The sequence below is a fragment of the Rhinatrema bivittatum genome, unplaced genomic scaffold (assembly GCF_901001135.1).
Source record: "Rhinatrema bivittatum unplaced genomic scaffold, aRhiBiv1.1, whole genome shotgun sequence".
Classification (NCBI taxonomy): Eukaryota; Metazoa; Chordata; class Amphibia; order Gymnophiona; family Rhinatrematidae; genus Rhinatrema; species Rhinatrema bivittatum.
Genome location: NW_021820731.1, coordinates 205617 through 230487, shown reverse-complemented (window position 1 = coordinate 230487; position 24871 = coordinate 205617). Strand labels below are relative to the sequence as shown.

General features: G+C 44.4%; 1 protein-coding gene across 1 annotated transcript in view; it reads left to right on the top strand.

Moving 5' to 3' along the window:
- The first annotated feature begins 219 nt into the window (after positions 1 to 219).
- LOC115082042 (thrombospondin-2-like) overlaps positions 220 to 24871 on the top strand; it is a 195528-nt gene continuing 170876 nt past the window's right edge. The window contains 2 exon segments of the mRNA XM_029586307.1: positions 220 to 262; positions 528 to 704. Coding sequence (XP_029442167.1) covers positions 220 to 262; positions 528 to 704 — 220 coding nt within the window.

The following is a 24871-nucleotide window of genomic DNA, read 5'->3' as shown; positions in this document are numbered from 1 at the left end:
ATCTAAAATAATTTTAATTGTAGTTTTATTGGGAGGTTAAAACCAGCTTGGCCTTTAAAAATTGCACAGAAGAACCTTGGGACTTTCTTATTTATCTTTTATATCCAATTTAAAGGTAGATGTGATGGGTGGAAATATCACTTCATGTGCCCCTTCTTATTTAGTTTCCCCCCCCCCCCCCCTCCTTGTCACTTACCTAAATACTTCTCTCTAGAGGGAATGGATATAGAGGGTGGTAGTGGGAAAGTCATTGAGAGTTCAGGTAAAAGACAAGTTGGGGAATAGGTTTGGTGTTGACTTTCATCAGGGAACTTATACTTTCATGTATCCAAAATGGAAGAATCTCAACTGTGAAGGCTGGATGGGTCAATTTTGGTCTTTATCTGCCATCATCTACTATGCTACTATATTATTTTTATTCTACTATAAATAGTAAGCAATATCTCATTTTGTTAGGACCTCTGATACCTACTCTATGGATAACATATGACCGTGGTACACTTAAATGATGTTATTCTTTTTGTCAGTATTTCAGAATGGTGGCTGGAGTTATTGGTCTCCTTGGTCATCTTGTTCTGTGACCTGTGGTGTTGGTAACATCACTCGCATTCGTCTCTGCAATTCTCCAGTTCCACAAATGGGAGGAAAAAACTGTCAAGGAGCTGGGCGTGAAACAAAGCAATGTGAAGGAGCTCCATGTCCAAGTAAAGTTTGAATTCATTTGAATATGTAAGTTTGAATTCATAGAATAAACAAATAATTATTCTAAAAAAGAACATTGCAATTTCTTAATAATTCAGATTCCATGGATTTGATATTCTTAAATAATTGTGACCTTAAGAGATATTTGGATTTGGCTAAATTGTTTTTTTGGGGGTGCAAGCATTTTATAAGTTTGTTCTTAAAGGTAGAAGGAGAGACTCCATTAATGAACTGTATCCACAAAGGGCCGGATTTTATAAATTAGCGCGATCGCGTACTTTTGTTCGCGCACCAGGCACGAACAAGAGTACGCGGGATTGTAATAGATACACGCGTAGTCGCGTGTATCCATTAAAATCTGGGGTCGGCGTGCGCAAGGCTGCCCAAAATCGGCAGCCTGCCGTGCCAAGCCGCGCAGCCTGCCTCCGTCCCCTCCACCCCCCCCCCGCACCTTCCCTTCCCTTCTCCTACCTAACCCACCCCCCCCGGCCCTATCTAAACCCCCCCCCCTACCTTTGTCTGCAAAGTTACGCCTGCTGGAAGCAGGCGTAACTTTGCGCGTGCCGGCCGGCTGCTCCGCTCCGAGTTCCGGTCCCGGGGGCTGGTCCGGAGGCCGCAGCCATGCCCCCAGAATGCCCCCGGGCTGAAACCACGCCCACGGTGCCGCCCCCGAAACGGTGCGTCACGTGCGACACGCCCCCAAAACGCTGCGTCTCTGCCGTCACGCCCCCGACACGCCCCTCCATGCAAGCCCCAAGATTTACGCGCGTCCCGGGGCTTGCGCGTGCCGCCGAGCCTGCAAAATAGGCTTGGCGCGTGCAGGGGGGGTTTGGGGTAGGTTTTCGGGGGGTACGCACGTATCCTACGCGCGTACCCCTTTGAAAATCTACCCCAAACCTTCTAGGACTGGTTCACTAAACTTTCCATTGCTCATGGCAGCAAATATTTTTACTTTTGCAATATGACTGTCACTACAAACCTCCAGCCAATTTTATCTATGCAGAGCTGCTAAGATATCCAATTCCAGGAAGGAGACTTTTTGGTCAGCCCTGGTTTTGAACTTTCATCCCAAAAAAGTGTGCTATTTGTAGTCCTTGATTCTACCTATTGAAATCAGAGCTGTAGGTTGCACAATGCATCAGGATAGGGTTGTCAGAATCCATGAATGGCCAAAAATCTGCCTCATGGAACTGGGTAGCTCTGTGTAAGCATTTTTTGTAACATTCTTTTTCTTTACCGGATTTATCACTTTATTAACCTATACGTATGGTAAGCCTGACATGCGCCTGTCTGAAATGCTCTAGTTTTGATTTTTCATACCTTCCATCATTTTTCTAAATATTTCTTACTATTTAAAGCTCCATTGTTACTTTCTAGTTTTAAGAATGCTTTACATTTATTAAATGCTTTTTTATTATAATTTTCAATCAAAAAAGTATTTCCATTATTACATTGTAATCATATCAACTCTGATTTAGTGTGATTTATGCATAGAAACCAAGGGAGGATAATTCTGTAATATCACTGGTAACTTATGTGTCAAATATGCACTTGTTACTAGGGATGTGAATTGTTTTTGAACGATTAAAATTATCGTCAGATAATTTTAAAATCGTCCTAAATCGTTAGAGTGCACGATACAATACAAATGCCCCCGATTTATCGTCAGGGGCATTTGTATTGTATCGTTAAATAGGGCACGGGAATTATTTGGGGGAGGGCGGGAAAACCGGCACACCAAAACAACCCCTAAACCCACCCCGACCCTTTAAAACCAATTCCTTACCCTCCCGAACCCCCCCAAAATGTTAAGCTACCTGGTGGTCCAGTGGGGGGGGATCCCGGCGCGATGTCCCGCTCTCGGGCCATCGGCGCCATTTTGGCTGCCACTAATTAAAATGGCGCCGATGGCCCGATAAAAAAAAAAAACCCACCCGACCCTTTAAATCGACCCCCCCAAAACCTTTTAAAGTTACCTGGTGGTCCAGGGGGGCCTCGGGGGGGCCTCGGGGAGAGGAGAGATCCAGGGGGGCCTCGGGGAAAGATTTCCCGTTCCCAGGCATCAGCTGTTCTAAAAAAAAAAAATGGCGCCGATGCCCCTTTGCCCTTACCATGTGACAGGGTATCTGTGCCATTGGCCGGCCCCTGTCACATGGTAGGAGCACTGGATGGCCGGCGCCATCTTTAAAGATGGCGCCGGCCATCTTTACTCATCAGCCCCTATTATACTATGGGCTTTAAAGGGTCGGGTGGGTTGTTTTTTTTTAGCGGCGCGGGCCTCCCTAAAAAAAAAATTAGCGATGTGAATTGGAATCCGAAACGATTCCAATTCACATATCTTAACGATCAGATTTGGCCCCCCCCCCCAGCTGAATCTGATTGTTAAGACGATCTGGCACACGATTCACATCTCTACATGTTACACCAATTTTCAAAAGGAATATATGCACGTACATTTATTTTTAAAAATATTCCACTGAAATTATAGACACATGGTACACTTGCTATCCAGAGCTCATGAATTTCCTGTGTAAATTTATGCTATACTTTTTAAAATCAAAAAGAATGCAAAAAATGAAAACCATCCTGTGGAATGCCGCCGCACAGTCTGGGTAAACTTAACATGTGAACAGGATTTATGTGTGTAAGTTACAAATTAGGTAAAACATAAGTAGTAAAAACATAAAAAACCAATGGCTGAACCAGCAAATAATGCATCACATTAACAGCTGCAACCAAAAGCTTTGAAATGCATTCTAAAAATCTCAAAGCTCTGCTTTTTCAAGAGGCTTTTGCTAACAGCTGTTAACGTGATGTGTCACTGGCTGATTCAGCCATTGGTATTTTATTTTTTTTGTTTTATTATTTCTGTTTTTCCTAATTTGTTCTTGTAAATTTATACAGTGTAATTTGTACTTTTAATTTTAAGCATTGCAATTCACCTTGTACAATTTGTCTGCTATATGTCGATAATAAATATTTTAATAAATAAATACATTTTCTTGCTCATCAGGTTGGCAGATTTTTACATGATAAAAATGTTTCAAAATTATCCTTAAATGTACTTTATACTTTTACTTCCTCTCTATATCTTACTGTGATTTAATTTAGGGATGTGAATAATTTTTTGACGATTTAAAAAAATCGTCAGATATTTTTTAAATTGTCAAAAATCGTTAGAGTCACGATACAATAGAAATTCCCCTGATTTATCGTGAAAAATCGTAAATCGGGGGAGGGGGAAGGGCAGGAAAACCGGCACACCAAAACAACCCCTAAACCCACCCCGACCCTTTAAAACAAATCCCCCACCCTCCCGAACCCCCCCCCAAAATGTTTTAAATTACCTGGTGGTCCAGTGGGAGGGGTCCCGGCGCGATCTCCCGCTCTTGGGCCATCGGCGCCATTTTGGCTGCCACTAATATAAATGGCGCCGATGGCCCAATAAAAAAAAACCCCACCCGACCCTTTAAAATGACCCCCTTAGCCTCCCCCCCAAAAGAAAACCTTTTAAAATTACCTGGTGGTCCAGCGGGGGCACGGTGAGCGATCTCCCGCTCTCAGGCCATCGGCTGCCACTAATAAAATGGCGCCCATGGCCCTTTGCCCTTACCATGTGACAGGGTATCCGTGCCATTGGCCGGCCCCTGTCACATGGTAGGAGCACTGGATGGCCGGCCCTGGACCCCCAGGGACTTTTGGCCAGCTTGGGGGGCCTCCTGACCCCCACAAGACTTGCCAAAAGTCCAGTGGGGGTCTGGGAGTGACCTCCTGCACTCGGGCCATATTGCCAGTATTCAAAATGGCGCCCACGCTACTTTTGCCCTCACTATGTCACAGGGGCCGACCGTCGGCCCCTATGACATAGTGAGGGCAAAGGTAGTGCCGGCGCCATTTTGAATACTGGCAATACGGCCCGAGTGCAAGAGGTCGCTCCCAGACCCCAGCTAGACTTTTGGCAAGTCTTGTGGGGGTCAGGAGGCCCCCCAAGCTGGCCAAAAGTCCCTGGGGGTCCAGCGGGGGTCCGGGAGCGATCTCCTGAACTCAGGCCGTATTGCCAGTATTCAAAATGGCGCTGGCGCTACTTTTGCCCTGTCACATGGTAAGGGCAAAGGGCCATCGACACCATTTTTATTAACGTGGCTGATGGCCTGAGAGCGGGAGATTGCTACCCGCGCTCCCGCTGGATCACCAGGTAATTTTAAAACCTTTTTTGGGGGTTTGGGAGGGTGGGGGAGGGTTTTTTGATTATCGGATCGGGCGCAGCCAATAATCAAAACTCAAATCGGGCTGGGCAATAAAAATTTTAAGATTTGGATCGGAACCGGAACCGATCAGATTCCGGTTCCGATTCACATCTCTAATTTAATTACTTTACTTTCATCACACAGTCTATACTCCTCCTACTCAGTTTTCATCTTTATTTACCTTCTAGCTCTTGAAGGTACACATATATACTATATAGTATCTGACACTTTTAACCTTTCATTAACAATCTATTGATCTGTTTCAGATAAGATTTTTCCCCATAGATACAGAATAAGAGAAAATCATTAGTTAATCAGACTGTATGTGGACTATAAGCAGACCAGTCCAGACAAGTGGGTTATGTCCCCTGTTGTGTCTGTTGGCCCTTGGCCCAAGGCAAGATTGGCTCTACCTGCAGTGAGAAGCCCTGCAGATTCTCACCATTGACAGGCAGGCCCAGTTGAAGCAGAGACTGGTCAGGATCGTCATCTATACCAGCCCACATTCCACTTGAGTTGAGCTTTTGGATGCCGGGGTCGGCAGGACTTAGGTGCAGGTCTCTGCTGATGACAGGAGAGATGATCCAAGGCCAGGCTAGGGTCGTAGGCAGGCAGCGGTTATACATGTTGAGGGTCCAGGCAGAAGTCAGAGGCAGGCAGTTGTCAGGTGTATCTAGAATCTAGGCAGAGGTCAAACCAGGTATCTGTCTGAGGAAGAGGAACAGATAGGGTTGGAGGGGGCAGGCAGGCAAATAGGTTGGAACAAGTTGGACAAATGAAAACTGGAACAGACAGAGAAGAAGACTGGGATGATCTGGGACAAAGACTAGAACAAGCCGGGAATGAAGACTGGAACAAGTAGAAACGAAGAGTGGAACAACTGGGAAGCAACATGCACTACACTGGATAGCTGGACCTGTTGCTGAGGCATCAGGTATGCATCCAGGCTGGCTTTTTATAGGGAGTACTGTGTGTCATCATCTAAGAGTGCCGTGGGCCCTTTAAATATCCGAATGTTAACACACACATGTGGTAAGGGAGCTTCTGGCATTTATACTTTTACTTCCTCTCTATATCTTTCTATGATTTAATTACTTTACTTTCATCACACAGTCTATACTCCTCCTACTCAGTTTTCATCTTTATTTACCTTCTAGCTCTTAACATGGGATGGTATCATTTGGTCGCATTGGGGAGGCAGTCGGTGGTGATGTCCTGCCGAGTTGAGCATGTGTGTAGCCAGCCCGACAATGAAGGTAGGGGTGGCAGTTTGTGAGAGCAGCCCACGGACTGCTGAATTTAACACCTCTACTGCCAGCAGATGGAAACAGAATTTAAAAAGTTGAATTCACTCCACCTATAGGGGTCCTGGTGCTGCCTTCCATTCTTCAGTGTTTCTCGGTCTCCAGCACATGGTATTAGATGTATGGGCTGGTGTTGCAGCTACATGAAGGCTGTTCCTGGGAAGGCTTTAGGCCCAGGTTTCCAGAGTCTTTGGGATGCTCTGGGTGATGTTCCTGGTGGGAGTGATTCTCCTCTCCCCCCTGGGAAACAACTCAGTTGGAGACCTGAGTTCCCGCACCAAGTAGTCCCAGGTGACTTTGTTCCCTTGATAGATCCAGCAGCAGCAGCTACTGATAGCATACAGCACAGGCTTTCTCCGTTCTGGGAAAGTAACAGGAAGGTAGCATTTTTTTTTTCCAAAAGGCTTGTAGCACAGCTTTTCTGCTGGACTGTCTCCCAGTTGTTGTGAACGAGGACCCTTGGGCCGGCTAGAGTGTGTAGTGGAATGCTGGAGGAAGGCTTGCAGTGGCACTTGTAGCTGGGAAATGGATCAGGACCAGAAGACTAGACAGGGTCTTCACCTATACCAGCCCTCGTTCCCCGCAGGTTGAGCCCTTGGGTCCCAGGGCCAGCAGGACTTAGGAGAAGGTCTCCTGGCACAGAGGAGTGCCGTGGACAGTCCAAGTCGTGGCAGGCGGAAGACGTGGAGAGTCAGTGATGGTCCAGGGGTTCGAGGCAGGCAGCAGAGGAGCCAGATGAGGAGACAAGACAGCAGAGGACAGATGGAACCGAAGAGCAAGCCAAGGGTCAAGACGGGCAGCAGACAGACAAAACCAGGTACCAAGCCGAAGTTAAACCGAAGAAGCAAGCAAGTCAGGAACAAGCAGGATACTGGAACGGTAGTCAAGAACAGCAACTAGATACTCCCAGGAGGCGACCTGTTGCCAAGGCAAGGCAATGGGGTCTGAGGCAGCCTATTTATAGTCCTCCAGCGTGATGTCAGATTTGGAGCCGGTCTGAAGTTTCCCGCCGTGGCCTCTTTAAATTCCGGACAGTCGGGCACGCGCTCGCCCTGTGGGCAGAGCCACCCGCAGATACCGATGGCATCTCCCTCGTGGGGAGAACGCTGCAAGAAGGCCCTGACGCGGCCCAAACAAGGCCGGGACAGCCCGTGGAGCTGGAGGTGAGCTTGGAAGTATGGGGGGACCCGGCTGCGGCTGTTCGCGGCCGGGATTCCCAACAGTACCCCCCTCTTATGCCCCCTCCCTGGGAGTCTTGGTTTGCTCGGGTTGTCTCGATGGAACTGGAGAAGAAGAGATTTGTCAAGAATGTTGGAGGCAGTCTCCCACGTGTTCTCCTATGGGCCGAAGCCGTCCCATGAGAGCAAGTACTCCCACTGTCGGTGATGGAAGCGGACATCCAGAACCTTCCATACCTGGTAGACAAGGTCAGCATCCGTGGCTGCGTTCACAGGCTTTGGTGGTTCTCGGTGGAATGTGGAGAATACCAATGGCTTCAGTAGCGAAGCATGGAACATGTTGTGTACTTGCAGGCTCGAAGGTAAGCGTAGGTGGTAGGATACTGCACCCATTCGTTCGGAGACCACAAAGAGTCCAATGTATCTGGGAGCTAGTCTCATGGAAGGAACTCTGAGACAAATATGACAAGTACTCAACCAGACCTGGTCTCCTGGGTGAAAGGTGGGTGCTTGGCGACGATGTCTATCCGCATCTCTCTTGGCGGAGCTAGCCGCACCCCGCAAGTTGTCTTGAGTGGAATCCCATAGAGATCGAAGCTATTGGGCCGTGAGTTGGGCGGCCGGTGAAGACACCGTTACCGGGAGTGGTAAAGATGGTTTAAGCCATTTCCCGAAGACAAGTTGGAAAGGCGACGATCCTGTTGTGGAGTGATTCTGGTGATTGTAGGAAAACTCTGTCCAAGGAAGCAAGGCCAACCAATCGTCCTGTTTATCTCCTATGAAGGAGCGGAGGAAGCGGTTCAGGGAACGATTGGTTCGCTCAGCCTGCCTGTTCCCTTGTGGGTGGAAGGTCGTCTTGAAATCCAGCTGGATCCCAAATGTTTTGCACAGGGCCTTCCAGAATTTAGGTGAATTGTGACCCCCGATTGGAGGAGATGTGTTGTGGTAATCCATGTAAGTGAAAGATATGCTTGGTGAAGAGTTGTGCGAGTTCAGGCACAGTGGGGAGTTTCGAGAGAGCTACGAAAAGAACCATCTTGGAGAATCTGTCTACTGTGACCCAGATGACCTGTTTCCCTTCAGATGGTGGTAGATCAACTATGAAGTCCGTGGCAATGTGAGTCCACCGTTCAACGGGTATGGGGAGCGACTGTAGCAAGCCCCATGTATGTCCTAGTAAGGCTTCTGTCTGGTGCAAGTTGGGCAGGAGTTTATGTATGCTCGGACATCTTGGCTTACGTGGGGCCACCAATAGTACCGAGACAAGAGCTCTTGAGTTCGGGCCCTGCCCGGATGTCCTGATCTAAGAGAATCGTGGGCCCAAGAGAGGACCTTCTTGTGTAGGTGGAGAGGTACTACCATCTAACCCGCGGGCGCCATAGTGGCCGCAAGGAGTACTTTAGCTGGGTCGAGAATGTATTGAGGCAAGGTGGGTGAGTCTTCGGATTCCGTGGTGCGGGAGAGAGCATCCGCTCGAATGTTCTTGGATGCTGGTCTGTAGCATAAGGAGAAATTAAAGCGGCTGAAAAACAAGGACCAGCGAGCTTGCTGCGGGTTTAATCATTGTGCTCGACACAAATATTCTAAATTTTTATGATCGGTGTACATCATCACTGGATGCTGGGCCCCCTCCAGCACCTGGCACCATTCTTCAAATGCCATCTTAATGGCTAAGAGCTCTTTGTCCCCTATACCGTAATTATTTTCAGTGGGGGTAAATGTTTGAGAGAAGTATGAGCAGGGAAATAGCGAGCCCTTGTCAGAGAGTTGGAAGAGGACAGCCCCCACAGTGATGTCCGAGGCATCTATCTCTACCATGAAGGGTCATGTAGGATCCGGGTGGTGTAGACAAGAATCGAGTAGGAAGACTTGTTTTAGCTCCTCGAAAGCCTGGAGTGCTTCCATGGGCCACTCTTTGGTGTTGACCCCATTCCTGGTTAGCGCGGTGAGTGGAGCTACCTTCTGTGAATAGTGCGGAATGAAATGCCGGTAGATGTTTGCGAATCTGAGAAAGCGTTGAAGGGCTTTTACTCCTACTGGCCAGGGCCAGTCTTTAATGGCAGAAACTTTTTCTGGATCCATATGAAATCCTGAGATTGACACGATGTAACCCAAGAATGGCAAGGACTGTTTTTCAAATACACACTTTTACAATTTAGCGACAGGCGGTTTTCGCAGAGTCACTGCAGTACCTGGTGTACCTGCTGTCAATGAATGGCGAGGTCTTTGGAGTATATGAGTACATCGTCAAGATATATAAACACTGATGAGTGAAGCATGTCCCGGAAGACCTCATTAGGTTTTGAAAAAACGCTGGTGCATTACATAGTTCAAAAGGCATGACTAAATACTCGTAAAACCCATCATGAGTGCTTTCCACTCATCACCTGGTTTGATGCGTATTAGATTATATGTGCCTCGGAGATCCAACTTAGTAAAGATCCTAGCACCTTGAAGGTGGTCCAAGAGCTCTGGGATGAGTGGAAGTGGATATCGGTCCAGGCGTGTAATAGCGTGGACCCTCAATAATCTATGCAGGGCTTGAGAGAACCGTCTTTTTTGGCAACAAAAAAGAATCCGGCCCCTGCTGGTGAAGAAGAAGGACAGATAAATCCCTTATCCAGGTTTTCTTGGATGTACTGGGACATTGTCCAAGTCTCAGGAAGGGACAAAGGGTAAACTCACCCCCGAGGGGGTATATCACCAGGCAGTAAATCAATGGCACAATCGAAGGCCCAATGCTCTGGCAAGAGTTCAGCCTTTTCCTTGGAGAAGACATCCTTGTATTCCATGTTCTGAGACGAAAGCGACAGAGTGGTGGCAGACAGCGGAATACTAGGCCGAAGCAGAGCAGGCAAGCAGGTCGTAAAGTAAGTTGGACTCCAGGCCGTGATTTGCAGGGACTCCCAATCAATGAGTGGGGCGTGCTTCTGAAGCCAGGGCAGGCCCAAGACTATGGGATGGATGTAGAAGATCTCCTCCTCATGGAGAATCCCGGTGCGGAGTATCACTGGAGCTGTCATGGATGAGATGCAGCCTGGCAAAGGGGTACCATGAATGGAGGATACTCATAGCGGCGGTGTATGGGCAACCACAGGGAGTTGCAGCTGTTGGACCAGGTCAGCTAGGAAGAAGTTGCCCCCAGCCCCGGAATCAATAAAGGCCAATGTAGAAAAGGACCCACCGGGGTACTCCAAAGAGACGGGAACCATGCATTGGGGAGTGGGTTCATACAGCCTAGGATTAGCTCCCCAATAACACCTAGGCATGGGAGTTTTCCGGTTGCTCCCGACATTGTGCCAACATGTGGCCCTTGCCACCACAGTAAAGGCACAAGCCTAAGGAATGGCGGTACTTCCTCTCCTCCGGGGTAAGAGGACTGTGACCGAGTTGCATGGGTTCATCACCCTGACCAGGCTGGTGTTCAGGAGGTGGAGCCATCGGTCAGGAGAAAGACGGAGCCAGTGCGACAGGTCTCCGGACTTAATCTCTCAGGCCCGTTCCTGAAGCCTTCGATCAATTCTCCCTGAGAGATCGATTAGGTCTTCGAGGTCATCTGGGAGGTCCCTCTCCGTGAGTTCATCTTTAACATGAGAGGATAGTCTCTCCAAGTAGATACTGCACAGGCTGTCCTCCCGCCAACCCAACTCTGACGCCAAGGTGCGGAATTCGACAACGTAGTTGACCAGCGGTCGGGAGCCTTGGTGCAGATGCAGAAGTTCAGTAGCCACGGTACACTGGCGGGCTGGCCCGTCACATACTTGCTTAAAGGTGTTCACGAATTATTGGAGATTTCCAAGCAGCGGCTCACCATGTTCCTATATCAGAGAAGCCCACACCAGGGCTTTGCCATCCAATAGAGACAGTATGTAGGTTGTTTTAACCTGATCGGATGGGAACTGTGTTGGCTGGAGGGTGAACTGCATGAAGCAGCAGTTGAGGAACCCCCGACACTGCTTAGGATCTCCAGTATAGCAGGGTGGCACTGGTAGGTGCAGAGATGCGGCTGGTCCGGTGGCTGGGGCAGGAGCTGGAGGCGGAGCTGCCACCGGAGGCGTTGAATCCAGGCGTTTAGCCAGTCTCTTGATGGTAGCTACCAAGACGTCCAAGCAGTGTTGCTGCTGCTGCAGCCATTGAGCCAGGCCTGGGATGGCCTGGAGGCCAGAGAGGTCCGCCAGGTCCATTGCCTTGGCAAACTGTTGTGAACGTGGACCCTTGGACCAGCTAGAGTGTGTGGTGGAACCACTGAAGGAAGGCCTGCAGCTGGGAGGCGGATCAGGACCAGAAGACCAGACAGGGCCTTCACCTGTATCAGCCCTCGTTCCCCGCAGGTTGAGCCCTTGGGTGCTGGGACTGGCAGGACTTAGGAGAAGGTCTCCTGGCGAAGAGGAGTGCGGTGGACAGTCCATCGTGGCAGGTGGAAGACGTGGAGAGTCGGTGATGGTCCAGGGGTTCGAGGCAGACAGCAAAGTAGTCAGACAAGCAGACAAGCCAGAGGTCAGGGTCGGCAGAGGACAGATGGAACTGAAGAGCAAGCCAAGGGTCAAGACGGGCAGCAGACAGATGAAACCAGGTACCAAGCCAAAGTCAAACCGAAGAAGCAAGCAAGTGGGAACTGGAACTCAGGAGCAGGAGAGGAGCTGGAGCAGGCAGGAAGGAAGGAATGGAGTCAGGAACAAGCAGGATACTGGAACATAATCAGGAACATGCAGGATACTGGAACGGTAGTCAGGAACAGCAACTAGATACTCCCAGGAGGCGACCTGTTACCAAGGCAAGGCAATGGGGGTCTGAGGCAGCCTATTTATAGTCCTCCAGTGATGACATTGGATTTGGGGCCGGGCCGAAGTTTCCCACCGCGGCCCCTTTAAATCCCGGGCAGTTGGGCCTGCACGCGCCTAGTGGGCGGAACCACCCACAAATGCCAATGGTGTTTCCCTCATGGGGAGAACGCCACAAGAAGGACCTGATGCGGCCCGAACAAGGCCGGGACAGCCCGCGGAGCTGGAGGTGAGCTTGGCAGTATGGGGGACCCGGCCGCAGCCGACCGCAGCTGGGATTCCCAACACCAGTCTCCTATGGTGCTGAGGACATGCAACTGGAGGCCATGATTTGGTGTTGGAGGGCTATGGGGAAACCTCTGAAATGGAGGAGAGCTGAACCGTGAACTGAAGTGAAAGAATAATGCCACTTTCAGTCCTGCAGAATTCAGTTGTACTTAAAATATAAGTTAAAAATAAGAAAAACTAAGTAATTAAAAATTTAAAAAACACTCATTCTTAAGTGGAGGAGGCCACAAGGAAGCCCCATATGTGTTTTGTTTTGTTTTTTAAAGCTCTAGGTGCACTTACAGAAACCCAACAATAAAGTAGCCAAAAGTCATTAAAAACATCAAAATTAATTAAACTAAGTACAAGGAGCAAGTGAGGAAACCTGAAGGACCTCATCCCAGATGAGTTCTGAATGGAATTTAATGGGCCAGAAAAATCTCAATTGCAGGTATTTAGTTTATTTAAAAATAGTTCTAGCCCCATGCCCTTCAAAGTTCGGGGTGGGTTACAAAGAAAACATACAGAATTAAAATCAAACAAATCAGTAAACAGGATATAATACAAAATTACAGCCTAGCCAGTTAAAAAAGCAACACTGACAGTTTCAGACTGGGAGGAACACAGAACCATATAAAACTTAAATCTGGGAGGATGAATCAATGGACTTTTGAAACGCCTGTTTAAACAAGAAAGTTTATAATGCTTTCTTGTTTAAACAAGCTGACTAAAATTACCTAGGAAGACTAGAATTTAACCCGAGCTACCATGGTGAACACCTGGAATTTCACAAACATTAATTGAGCTTTCATGTGCTTTAAAATGGAAAAATGAGGGAATTAGACACTTGTACATATTTAGCACTTTAAAACGATGAAAAATATGTAAATTGTGATTTAAAATGAACAGGGACATCGTATGACATCTGAGGAAAAACCTACCTAATAATATCTGAAAAGAAATTATTTTAAAGTTCATATTTTTTGGTAAATCTGACTCTGATCAATCCAGTTTCTGGAAGTCCTGTCCAGGTTTTCACAGCACCATCATAGGGCTCAGTAGCGCTGCCCAACATTCCAAAGCAGCTTATAATGCACAAGGACTAGCTATGGAAACCAAGTTGGCTTCAGTATAAAGAGGCTGAGGAATTACACTAAGGAAAGGGGTGAAGTGATCAGGTCCCTTGAACCTGTTTAGAGAAATATAAAAACTATGAAAATAATTTCCATGCTGTCCTTGGAAGCAATTAAGGGTGAATATATTTGAAACTAGCACAGAAGTACACAGACTCAGTTATGTTGGGAAGTAGTCCTTCAGTGGCATTATTAAGGGAAGGATTCAGTAACATTTTTTCAGGTTGTTCCAGCTGAGAATCAGTTATTAAACTGTAGAGAATGGGCTGCTGAACTGATATTCTGTAATCAAGTCAGCGCAAAGCAGCCAAAAGTAATCCTAAAGTAAAAATCATTGAAGGAACATTATAATATATAATAGATTGACTGTGTGAAAGAATGAAAAAATAAATTTATTAATTGAAATTTGGCTAATGGTGTAAGGCTTATGTAAGAGGCAGAGGAGGCTAGTTTACTGATAATTCTGAGCTGGATCGCAAAAGTTTTGATACCTCTAGAAAGGTGAATGACTGAAAATTTGAGAGACAATTACCGTAGGTCTTTGTCAATAAGCTCACTTTGTCACCTCTCAGGCTAAACTGATGGTTGTTTAGTGAATTTTGACATGAAGTGGCCAATGCCGTTGCAGATACAATTGATGTCCCTATTTATCTTGCGCCCATTTCGGGTTTCCTTGGAAGGTGGGGTGGTCGAAGGGTGAGAGTCAATGTTGGTTGATAGAGGTTCCTTCAACGGTAAGCTTGTGTGAACAGCCAGGTTTTCAGTTTCTTTCTGAAGGAGAGATGGCATTGTTCCTGGCGTATATCTGGGGGAAGCGAATTCCAATGGAGCGGACCTGCTGTTGAAAGTGCTCGCTTGTGAATAGAGTTGTGGACCGAGGATTTTTTGGGGGGAGCCTTGAGCGAACCTTTGTAGGCGGTTCTGATCGGCCTTGCGGAAGTATGTAGTTCGAGAGGGATGGCGAGTTGGAGTGTGGATTGTTGGTAGATGGATTTGTGGATGATGGTGAGAGCCTTGAAGAGTATTCTATATTGGATGGGTAGCCAGTGTAGGATTTTTAGGATTGGTGTGATGTGGTCCTTACGACGTGTGTTTGTAAGGATCCTGGCCGCTGCGTTTTGCAGCATTTGTAGAGGTTTAGTAGAAGAGGCGGGGAGACCAAGTAGTAGAGCGTTATAGTAGTCGATCTTTGAAAACAGTATGGCTTGAAGCACTGAACGGAAATCCTGGAAGTGTAAGAGTGGTCTTAGCTGCTTCAGGACCTGTAGCTTAAAGAAGCATTCTTTGGTTGTAGTGTTAATGAATTTTTTGAAATTCATTCTAGAGTCAAGGGTGGCCCCAAGGTCTCTAACCTGGCTTGCTAGTGGAATAATTGCATTGTTGGTGAAGGGGTTGTTATCGCTAGGGGAGATAACCAGGAGTTCTGTTTTGGACGTATTAAGGACCAGGTTGAGACTCGAGAGAAGAAGGTTGATGGCATGTAAGCAGTTGTTCCAAAAATTTAGAGTAGAGGAGATGGGGTCCGAGATGGGGATTATGATTTGCACATCGTCCGCGTTTATAAAATGGGTGAGATTGAGGCTATTGAGTAGCTGGCATAAAGGGAGTAGATATATATTGAACAGGGGAAAGTGAAGAACCCTGTGGTACTCCTTGTTTTGAAGGAATGGGGTGGGATTCTTTGTCATTTATTTTAACTTTGTAGTGTCTGTTGTTCAGAAAGGATTTGAACCAGAGCAGTGCAGAGCCAGAGATGCCTATTTCCATTAGACGGTTGATGAGGATAGAATGGTTTACTGTGTCGAATGCTGCGGAAATATCGAGTAGGGCTAGAAGGTATGATTGTCCCTTGTCAAGGCCCATCAGGATGTTGTCCATTAAAGAAAGAAGGAGGGATTCTGTGTTTAGGCGTTTCCTGAATCTGAATTGAGAAGGGTAGAGAATATTGTGAGAGTCAAGGTAGTCTGTGAGTCGGATGTTGACAAGCTTTTCCATTAGCTTGGCTATAAAAGGTAAGTTTGCAATGGGGCGGAAATTTACAGGGTTGGCTGGGTCCAGGTTGGGTTTTTTTAGTAAGGGTTTCAGTGAAGCAATTTTTAAAGAGTCAGGGACAGATCCTTGATTGAGGGAGCAATTTATGATGTCTGCCTGAGTTTTAGCAATGGTGTTAGGAATGGTGAGAAGAAGTTTGGTTGGTGTTTGGTCCAATGGGTGTGAAGAAGATTTCATTTTCTTGATTATCGATTCTATTTCCAGGGATGATGTAGGTTCAAGAGATTCAAGCGTATGTTTGTGGATAGTTGGTGAAGGATTTTGGCTTGGTGGTTGCGAGGGGTTTGATGAAGTGTTGGATGTTGCCAGGGGGGCAAGTAGGTTTTTGATTTTGTTGTCAAAGAAGATTGCCAACTCTGTAGATTGGTTTTGGGCTTCTTCTTCAGGGAAGGTAGGGGGAATAGGGGTGGTGAGTGCTGCAACATATGAGAACAGAGTTTTTGGGTCGTATAAGAAGCCGTGTATTTTTTTGGCGTACAAATCTCGTTTGGTGCGGGTAATGGATGTCCTATAGTAGTTCATTGCTGTTTTGTAAGAAGCCAGTGAGGTAGGGGAGGGATCTTTCCGCCAGTGTTGTTCTTTGTGTTGTAGGTCTTGTTTGAGTTTTCTTAATTCAGTTGAGAACCAGGGTTTTTTGTTCGTGCGGGCCGGGTTGATAACTTTTGAAGATAAGGGGCAGATTATGTTTGCTACTGAATGTGTGATAGTTTGCCAGGAGTTAATAGTGGTATCAGCATCAGAGAGGTCCAGTTTAGTTAGGTCTTTGGCAAGACTGTTGTTGAGAGTGTCCATGGAACAAGGTTTCCTGAACTGGATAAAGGATTTAGTAGCAATGGGGGTCTGTTTTTGTTTTATAGATAATTCTGTAACTATAAGCGAGTGTGTTCTTAGCTCTGTGTGTTTGAAAATTTATAAAGAGTTAAAAAAAGGGTCTCATAATGATGCCATTCCCAGTTTTCCCAGTTCACCCATTTATGAGAAAGGTCTTCCAACCCCCCACCCCCCCGGAATTTGATAGCTTTCACTCCCTCCAGTTAGTTCTGACCCTTAAAACCTCACAGATCTGGCCTAGTTTTCTTAAAATTTTGACTTACATGACATCCATAGAGAAATAAAGTTATGCAGCAGGGGTGGCACATGTCAGGCTGCGTATTTACGAGCACATCTGAGGTTCACGCCCTGAAATGCCCATGACCTGCTCAGACCATGCCCATGCCCTGCCCCTTTTTCAAGAAGTGCATACTGCAGCAATTATGTTCGTATGTGAGTGCTTTCTACAATATGGTCATGCACATGAGCCCAATCTATTCGTGCATACCTTGACTGATGCATGCATTGGGCCTTTATTTATTTATTTATTTATTGTTATACCGAGTTTCATGATAGGCATCACATCAACCCGGTTTACAAATAACAAGGAGTGTAAAGCATAACGTAACGTAAAAAACAATATTTTCAATAAGAACCTTGAACTTTAAATACAGTGAATCAGAAAAAGGGAGAGGGAAAGTTACAAAAAACAAGGAAAATAAACTTGGGATGGAAGGGGAGAAATTGAACAGCACAATATTTACATTTCAGCCTATTGATACATTAGAATAGCAAGTGAAAAAATAAGACTATAAAACGGTACATAGGTAATCAAATGAATAAATATGACACAGTTGTGAATGGTAATAGTATGATAAATATTCAGCAGGAATTAGTGAGAGAGGGTTTGAGGTTGGTTGATTCGTGTTTACATTCCATTATTGCATACGAGTTAGTGCTAGTGAGAGGAGGTTTTATTCAAGGCTTGGAAATGCTTTTTTGAAAAGCCAAGTTTTTAGTCTTTTCCTAAATGTTAAAGAGCATGGCTCTTGTCTCAAATCAGGTGGGATCGAGTTCCAGAGAGCTGGACCTGCTGATGAGAAGGCTCTGAGACTCAAGGATTTATGTTGGTAGGTTTTGGCCTTTGGAATTTGGAGTGACTCTTTGTAGTGTTCCCTGATAGGCCTGGCGGAGGTGAATTTTTTAAGTGGTATTTGTAGGTCGAGTTGCGTGTGTTGGTTGATAGTTTTGTAAATGATGTTAATGGTTTTGTACATGATTCTATAGTGGATCGGAAGCCAATGAAGGTTTTTGAGAATAGGTGAAATGTGGTCAATTTTCCTGGAATTTGTAAGGACTCTGGCTGCAGAGTTCTGAACCATTTGTAAAGGTTTGGTGTAAGAAGCTGGGAGGCCTAATAGTAATGAGTTGCAATAATCTAGTTTGGAAAAGATTATTGCTTGCAAGATTGTTCTGAAGTCCTGAGTGTGAAACAGCGGTTTTATTCTTTTCAGGATATGTAATTTGTAGAAGCAATCTTTGGTGGTTTGGTTAATGAATGTTTTGAGGTTGAGACGATTGTCTAGGATGGCTCCTAAGTCTCTTACATGGGTTGTTTGAAGGAGTGTGGGTGGTTTAGGAAGTGTGTTATTGTTTTCCGGTGATATGAGCAGGAATTCTGTTTTCGAAGCATTGAGTACAAGGTTTAGACTGTTGAGGAGAAGTTTAATTTCTAATAGGCAACTGTCCCAGTATTCCATTGTTTTTGAGATTGATTCTTTTATAGGGATTACGATCTGTACGTCATCTGCAAAAAGGAAATGTTTCAGGCTTAATTTTGTAAGTAGTTGGCAGAGTGGTAGCAGGTAGACATTGAAAAGGGTGGGTGAAAGTGATGATCCTTGCGGCACTCCTCTATTAGAAGGGTGGTATTGGGATTCTTTATTATGAATTTTGACTCTGTATCCTCTGTTTTCTAGAAATGTTTTGAACCAGTTTAGTGTGGCACCTGTTAAACCAATGTTTGCCAGCTGTTTTAGAAGAAGGGCGTGGTTGACGGTGTCAAAGGCCGCCAAGAAGTCAAGGAGGATTAGTAAATATGCTTGGCCTTTATCAATACCAGAGAGTAGGTAGTCCATGAGTGAAATTAGTAGCGTTTCTGTGCTTGCGGCTTTGCAAAAACCATATTGGTTTGGGGACAGAATACTGTGGTCCTCTAGGTAGTTGGATAGTTGGGTGTTTACCAGTTTTTCCATGATTTTAGCTATAAATGGTAGGTTGGAAATAGGGCGGAAGTTGTTGGGATCACATGCATTTAGATTTGGTTTTTTTAGCAGTGGCTTGATTGAGGCAGTTTTTAGGTCATCTGGGTAGATGCCATGTGATAAGGAGCAGTTTATAATATCTGCTAGGGTTTTTGCTATTGTGTCCGGGATAAGAAGAAGCATTTTGGTAGGGATTTGATCAAATGGGTGTGATGACGGTTTCATTCTTTTTAATACATTTTGTATCTCTGTGATTGTGATGGGTTCAAAGGCATTAAGCTGGATGTCTTTATTTTGGGGAAGATATGTGTTATCTGGAGACGTAGTGTTTGGAATCAGCTGATTAAGGAGATCCGATATTTTTTTGTTAAAATGAAGATCAAAAGTATGTTTATTTCGAAGTTGCAGCGTTACAGGCTTTCCTGGACTCACACCCCCAAAGTGCAGAAAATGGTTGAGGGCAAAAATTATTTAAATTGTTGTTTTCTCTTATTGCCTAGTATTATGGGTGAAACCATATTTACCTTATATTTTTCGCTCTGTTTAATTTTTCAACGGTCCACTTTTGCTTTAATTATTACTATTATCTGATTATATGGGTAAAGATTGAGATTTAGTTTCCACAGGAAAAGTATAAGTATATAATATGTATTGTATCCATTTGCCTGTTATAATTAAGAAAAGTAAAATAAAGAATTGAAAAAAAAATGAAGAGCCATTTCGTCTGCTTTAGTCTGGGCTTGTTCGGGTGGTATATCTGGAGTGATAGGTTTAGTGAGGCTGGAAACGAAGGTGAATAGAGCTTTTGAGTCAAAGCTGAGATGATGAACCTTTCGGGCATAGTAGTCTCTTTTGATTTTCAACGTGGTACTTTTGTAAAGATGGAGTGATCGTTTGTAATCAGAGAGTGAGGCTGGTGAAGGGGCTTTGCGCCATTTTCTTTCTTTTTGCCGAAGTAATTGTTTGAGTTTTCGTAGTTCATCATTATACCAGGGATGTCGTTTGGATGTATTAGCAGACCTTGTTTTGGTTGTCAGTGGGCAGAGAGTGTTTGCTATAGATTTTGTTATTTTGGACCAGGATTGGAGGGCAGCGTTAGGGGTAGATACTTCAATGAGTGGTAGATCCGAGGTTAGAGCTTTACTTAGATGTTCCGAGTTGCAAGGTTTTCTGTATAGGAAAGAGGGTCTTGAGTTGAGTTTGGAGTCTGATCGAGGTAAGGAAAAGCTGGTGGAGATTAGAGAGTGATCTAAAGTTCACCTCTTAGTATTCAAGATGTTTTTATTTTTTAGGTTATTTTGAGTTAGGATAGTAGGAAGAAGACACAAGGAAGCAACATAAGTCAGACGAAGAAAAAGAATCAAAAGAAGACAAAGGCAGCAGACACTAGCATCAATAACCAGCAGTGACCCCTAGCAGCTAGAGACTGGTAATAAAAATTAAAATAAAAGTGAACACACCAATGACATAATTTTTGAGACTATACAACTGACAGAAGGAAGAGACAAAGGAAGCAAAGGTTAAAATAAACACATGGAATAAATTTTAAAAATGTTGCTCACTCTAAAAGGCACATATACAAGAATATCTGAGCCGCATGTGAGCAACACATATTCTAAAAGCCACTAATTACACACGAATATGCATGTACTTGAGCAAAACGAAAAGGGGTGGAAAAGGGGTGAGGTATGGATGTTTCAAGTGGGGCCAACAGTTATGCGCAAAAATATGTATTTTAAAACCAGTGGCTGCAGCGCATGGTAGCTTGTCTCCCATGTATATTTACTGCTACTTCTGATGAGGTATAGGTCTACAGAAATAGCTATTTAGGCCTAACATGAAAGGGTGAGTGGTTCAGGTCAACCAAGATGAGTTCAGGCTGAAGAACCAGAGGGTCTGGATGACCTCAGTGTAGACTGGGCAAACTGGTGGACTACTTGGTAAAACAGGGAATATCCTTTATGTGAGCATGTATTAAAATAATCTGCTTACCTGTATACATTAAAACTGACAAAGTCCTAAGGAAGATATGCAAAGTACATTTGCTCAAGTAATGGTTTAAAATTAGGAGCACATGAATGCGTGTAGACGTATTTTAAATCATACGCACGCAACTGTGCGCATAATTTAAAATTCCAGCGTATGTCCACTCACGTGCTCATATGTGTGTGTATGGGTGCTTGCGTGCTTGTTTGAAAGTTACCATCATAGAGAATTAATATTTACCTGAAGAAACCTTTAATAGTTATCTCATATAATGTATGAGTTAATTCAGTCAAAATGTTTATGTGAATAACTGCTTTACTTTTCTGATAAAGATTTGTAATAATCAGATCGGGTTCTAGAGAAAAAAATGGTTATTAGAATTCTATTTTCTTATACTGTTTACTCTGACATTTAGGACTGAAAGAATTCTTTAATTCATGCTTTTTCCAAGTGAGGTCTCACCAGGAACCTAAACAGGAGCAATATCACCTCCCTTTTTCTGCTGACCATTTCTCTCCCTACACAGCCAAGCATTTTTCTTACCTTTACCATTGCTTTATCCACCTGTTTGGCCACCTTAAGATCATAGATACAATTATCCTTAGAATCTGTTCTTCCTTTATGCTTAGACTTTCACCTCTAATACTTTATCTTTTCCTTGGATTTTTGCATCTTAAATGCAATACTCTGCAATTTTTAGCATTAAATCTTAGCTGTCAGACCTTAGATGTTAAATAAGACAGCAGAAATGGCTGAGACCTGGGGGACACCAGTAGGGATAGTCTTCCATGAGGTCACTGAAGATATAATTCTTACTTGTTGTGTATGGTTAAGAAGATAAGAACCAAACCAGTTTAATATATTTTCTGTGATGGAAATATGTAAAAGTACCATGACATAATGCATACCAATATTAAAGCAATGCCTTATTATATCAAGACTTGATAATATCAAGGCTTCGGTGCTAAAAGACTTGCGAAAAACAAATTGCTGATGGTCGAGAATTGAATGTTAGTCAAGAAAATTAGTTAACTGATTAAACACAACTGTTTAAATTATTTTGTAAAAGAATCAAATAGATGAGATTGGACATTACAATAGCTAGAAAAAACCAGAAGGATTGACAGGGTTGGGGAAAGGATTTTCATGCATAATTTTAACCACATCTTTTAACTGCTGTAATGGGTAAATGCAAATCGGTTGTTTACTCTTTCAAAAAATACAGAGAACACGCAATGAGGTTACTAGTTAATACATTTAAGACAAATAAGAGAAAACACTTTTTTATTCATATAATTAAACTCTGGAATTCGTTGCTGGAGGATGTGGTGAAAATCATTAGTGTAGCTGGATTTGAAAAAAGTTTGAACAAGTTCCTGGAAGAAAAGTTCATAAAACATTATTAAGGTGCACTTGGGGAAATCCATGGCTTATCACTGGGAAAAGCAACTTGGAATCTATCCACCTTTTGGGATTCTGCCAGGAACTTGTAACCTGGATTGGCCACTGTTGGAAATAGAAACCGGGGCTTGATGGAATTTTGGTCTGACCCAATATGATAAATCTTATGTAAAAATGAGTGTCAAAAGCTTAAATTTTACCTGCAGTGTAATAGGTAACCAGTATAGCTTGATCAGTCTATCACAAGCCAGGATTAAATAGGCAGTAGTAAAATGCCACCGAACAGGGCCAATATTCAGTTACTCCAACACTGCTGAAAATCCAGTTTAGACGGATGAATTCAATTTCTTCAGCTAAGTACCTTTTTTAGCTAGATAAATGCACCTAAAGTTCTGAATAGTGACTTCACAGAGACTAATATTCAGCTACATAAGGTTGGGCTGAATGTCCGGTCTAAAGTTAACCAAACAAAGTTGTCTGATTAAATTTAGACCTGCTATTTGGCAGAACAGAGTTAACTGGGTAACATTTGCCAACCAGCACTGAATATCATCTCTGACTGACCAAAGTTTAACTGTACAACAGAATTCCTCCATGGCTGCATTAGTTTGTCAAGTTAAATTTTCTGTAGCTTACAAGTTACCTGGTCAAAATTCAGCTGGTCAGCAAGAGTGGGAGGAGAGGGACTGAAATTAAGAGGAAGGTTTGTCTAGTCATCTGAGTCCTGGATTTTCCATTCTCGCACAGAATAGTGAATCCCGCGGTAACGGGGGGTGGGGTGGCGAAGCAGGGGGCAGACCTGCGAAAACCGGCAGCAATCACACCACCGCGGTGTTATCGCTGCTGGCTTTCACTATTGGGTGCTATTGGGCGTGCTACTGGTGGTGAAAACATGGCTTACCTTATCGCCGCCAGTGAAGACACCGCCCTGACTCCTCCCCCGGCAAGCTATTGCACGTGAAAAGGGACTTTTCACGTGTGATAGGCTTAGAAAATGACCCCCTGAGTTAGCTGGACCTCATGGTAACATACAAAATGGGGATGAATTGACACAAGGTCAGGCTGGAACAGGGCAGGACACTATATAGTGTTCTGGATTCTCAGTTTTATTCTTAACACAAAACAAAGGCTACTTCATCACAGATACCAGGTTCAAGGCACATGGAATCTAAGTCTCAGCTTACATGAATATTTGGAACTAAGAGGTCCAAATTCAAAGGGGTTTGTCCAAGTAACTTTTGAGTAACTTTTGCAGAGTGTCACCTTTAGGATGAATGGGCCACAAATGTGGATTAGGATTCAATCAGTGGGGGTTACCTTCTGTTATAAGGCCCAAAGGGAATCACATATACACACAAAAAGCTGTTCATATCTAAAATTTTGTTCCAGAATACAAAGAAAGAATTAATTGAAAGCCCAGAAATGTAAAGTACAGTAAAAGGCAGAAATACTAGCACCAGTCAAAAAAACAAAACAAAACAAAAGAGCCCCCTAAACAGCAGATAGTAGCTTCTTAGGAAAAGCCCAAAATCTCCAAAATTGTTACAATTCTCATATTTCTTGAGAATAATCCTATGGAAACTTATCTCTCAAGCTTTTACCAAAATCCCTTTCTTCCTTCAGGCCCTAGCTTTTGCTACCAGTTTTAATTTGAAAGCAACTCTGAATGTCACCAGAAGTAGAATGATTGTACTGTGTGGGGTGGGAGGTTTTGGTTTGGGATTACAGGTGAGGATTAGTAGGGAACCTGTAGGCCAGATATATGTTTAGAATTTGGACAGGATGGGGAAAATCCTCTCCTGATAGGTCTGCTACTATTTAAAAATCTGTAGGGGTTGGGAGGGGAGAGGGAATTTTGGGTACAGTATCGCAGTTTAGTAAAAATCCCATGGTATTTTGTTGTGTAATAAAGCAGTTTTGTTCATAGGCCCTATAGACAGGTGGCAGAAAATAGCATAAATGACAGAAGATAGCAATTTTTCTTCTTTGGGTAGATGCACATACAGTTTCCCACATGGAACTGAAAACCCACTCCTTCTATGTAACTTATGGATCAGTGGCTAAAAGCAATAAAGAATTGTCTTGTTACTCTACTACTTTAACTGAATTCACAGTCTCCATCCTTCAGAGCCTTGTTGAACTGCTTCAGGTCCAGAATAACATGAAAACTGTCTCCTATCTTTGGTACCACTAAGTACTGACCCAAATTGATAGTATGGGACCAAAACCACCGCCCCTATATGCAGCAGCCACAAAAACATCATCCATATGGCTTTTCCTTATGAACAGATTGACAAGGGGAAACCATAAAGCCTCTGAAAAAAGAATGTGAAAATTCCTGAGTTTAGCCATCTCTGGCAACTTCTAAGACCCAATGATCTGAAGCAAGGTGGATCCACTTCCGGTAGAAGCTGACAATTGCCCACCTAACCTTTGTACCAGAGACTGTCCTCCCACATAGAGATGTGAATCGTGTGCCAGATCGTCTTAACGATCAGGTTCGGCTGGGGGGGGAAATCTGATCGTTAAGATATGTGAATTGGAATTGTTTCCAATTCCATTTCCTATAGTTTCCAATTCCAATTCCATTTCCTATAGTATAATAGGGGCTGATGAGTAAAGATGGCCGGCCATCCAGTGCTCCTACCATGTGACAGGGACCGGCCAATGGCATGGATACCCTGTCACATGGTAAGGGCAAAGGGGCATTGGCGCTATTTTCTTTTAGTGCAGCTGATGCATGGGA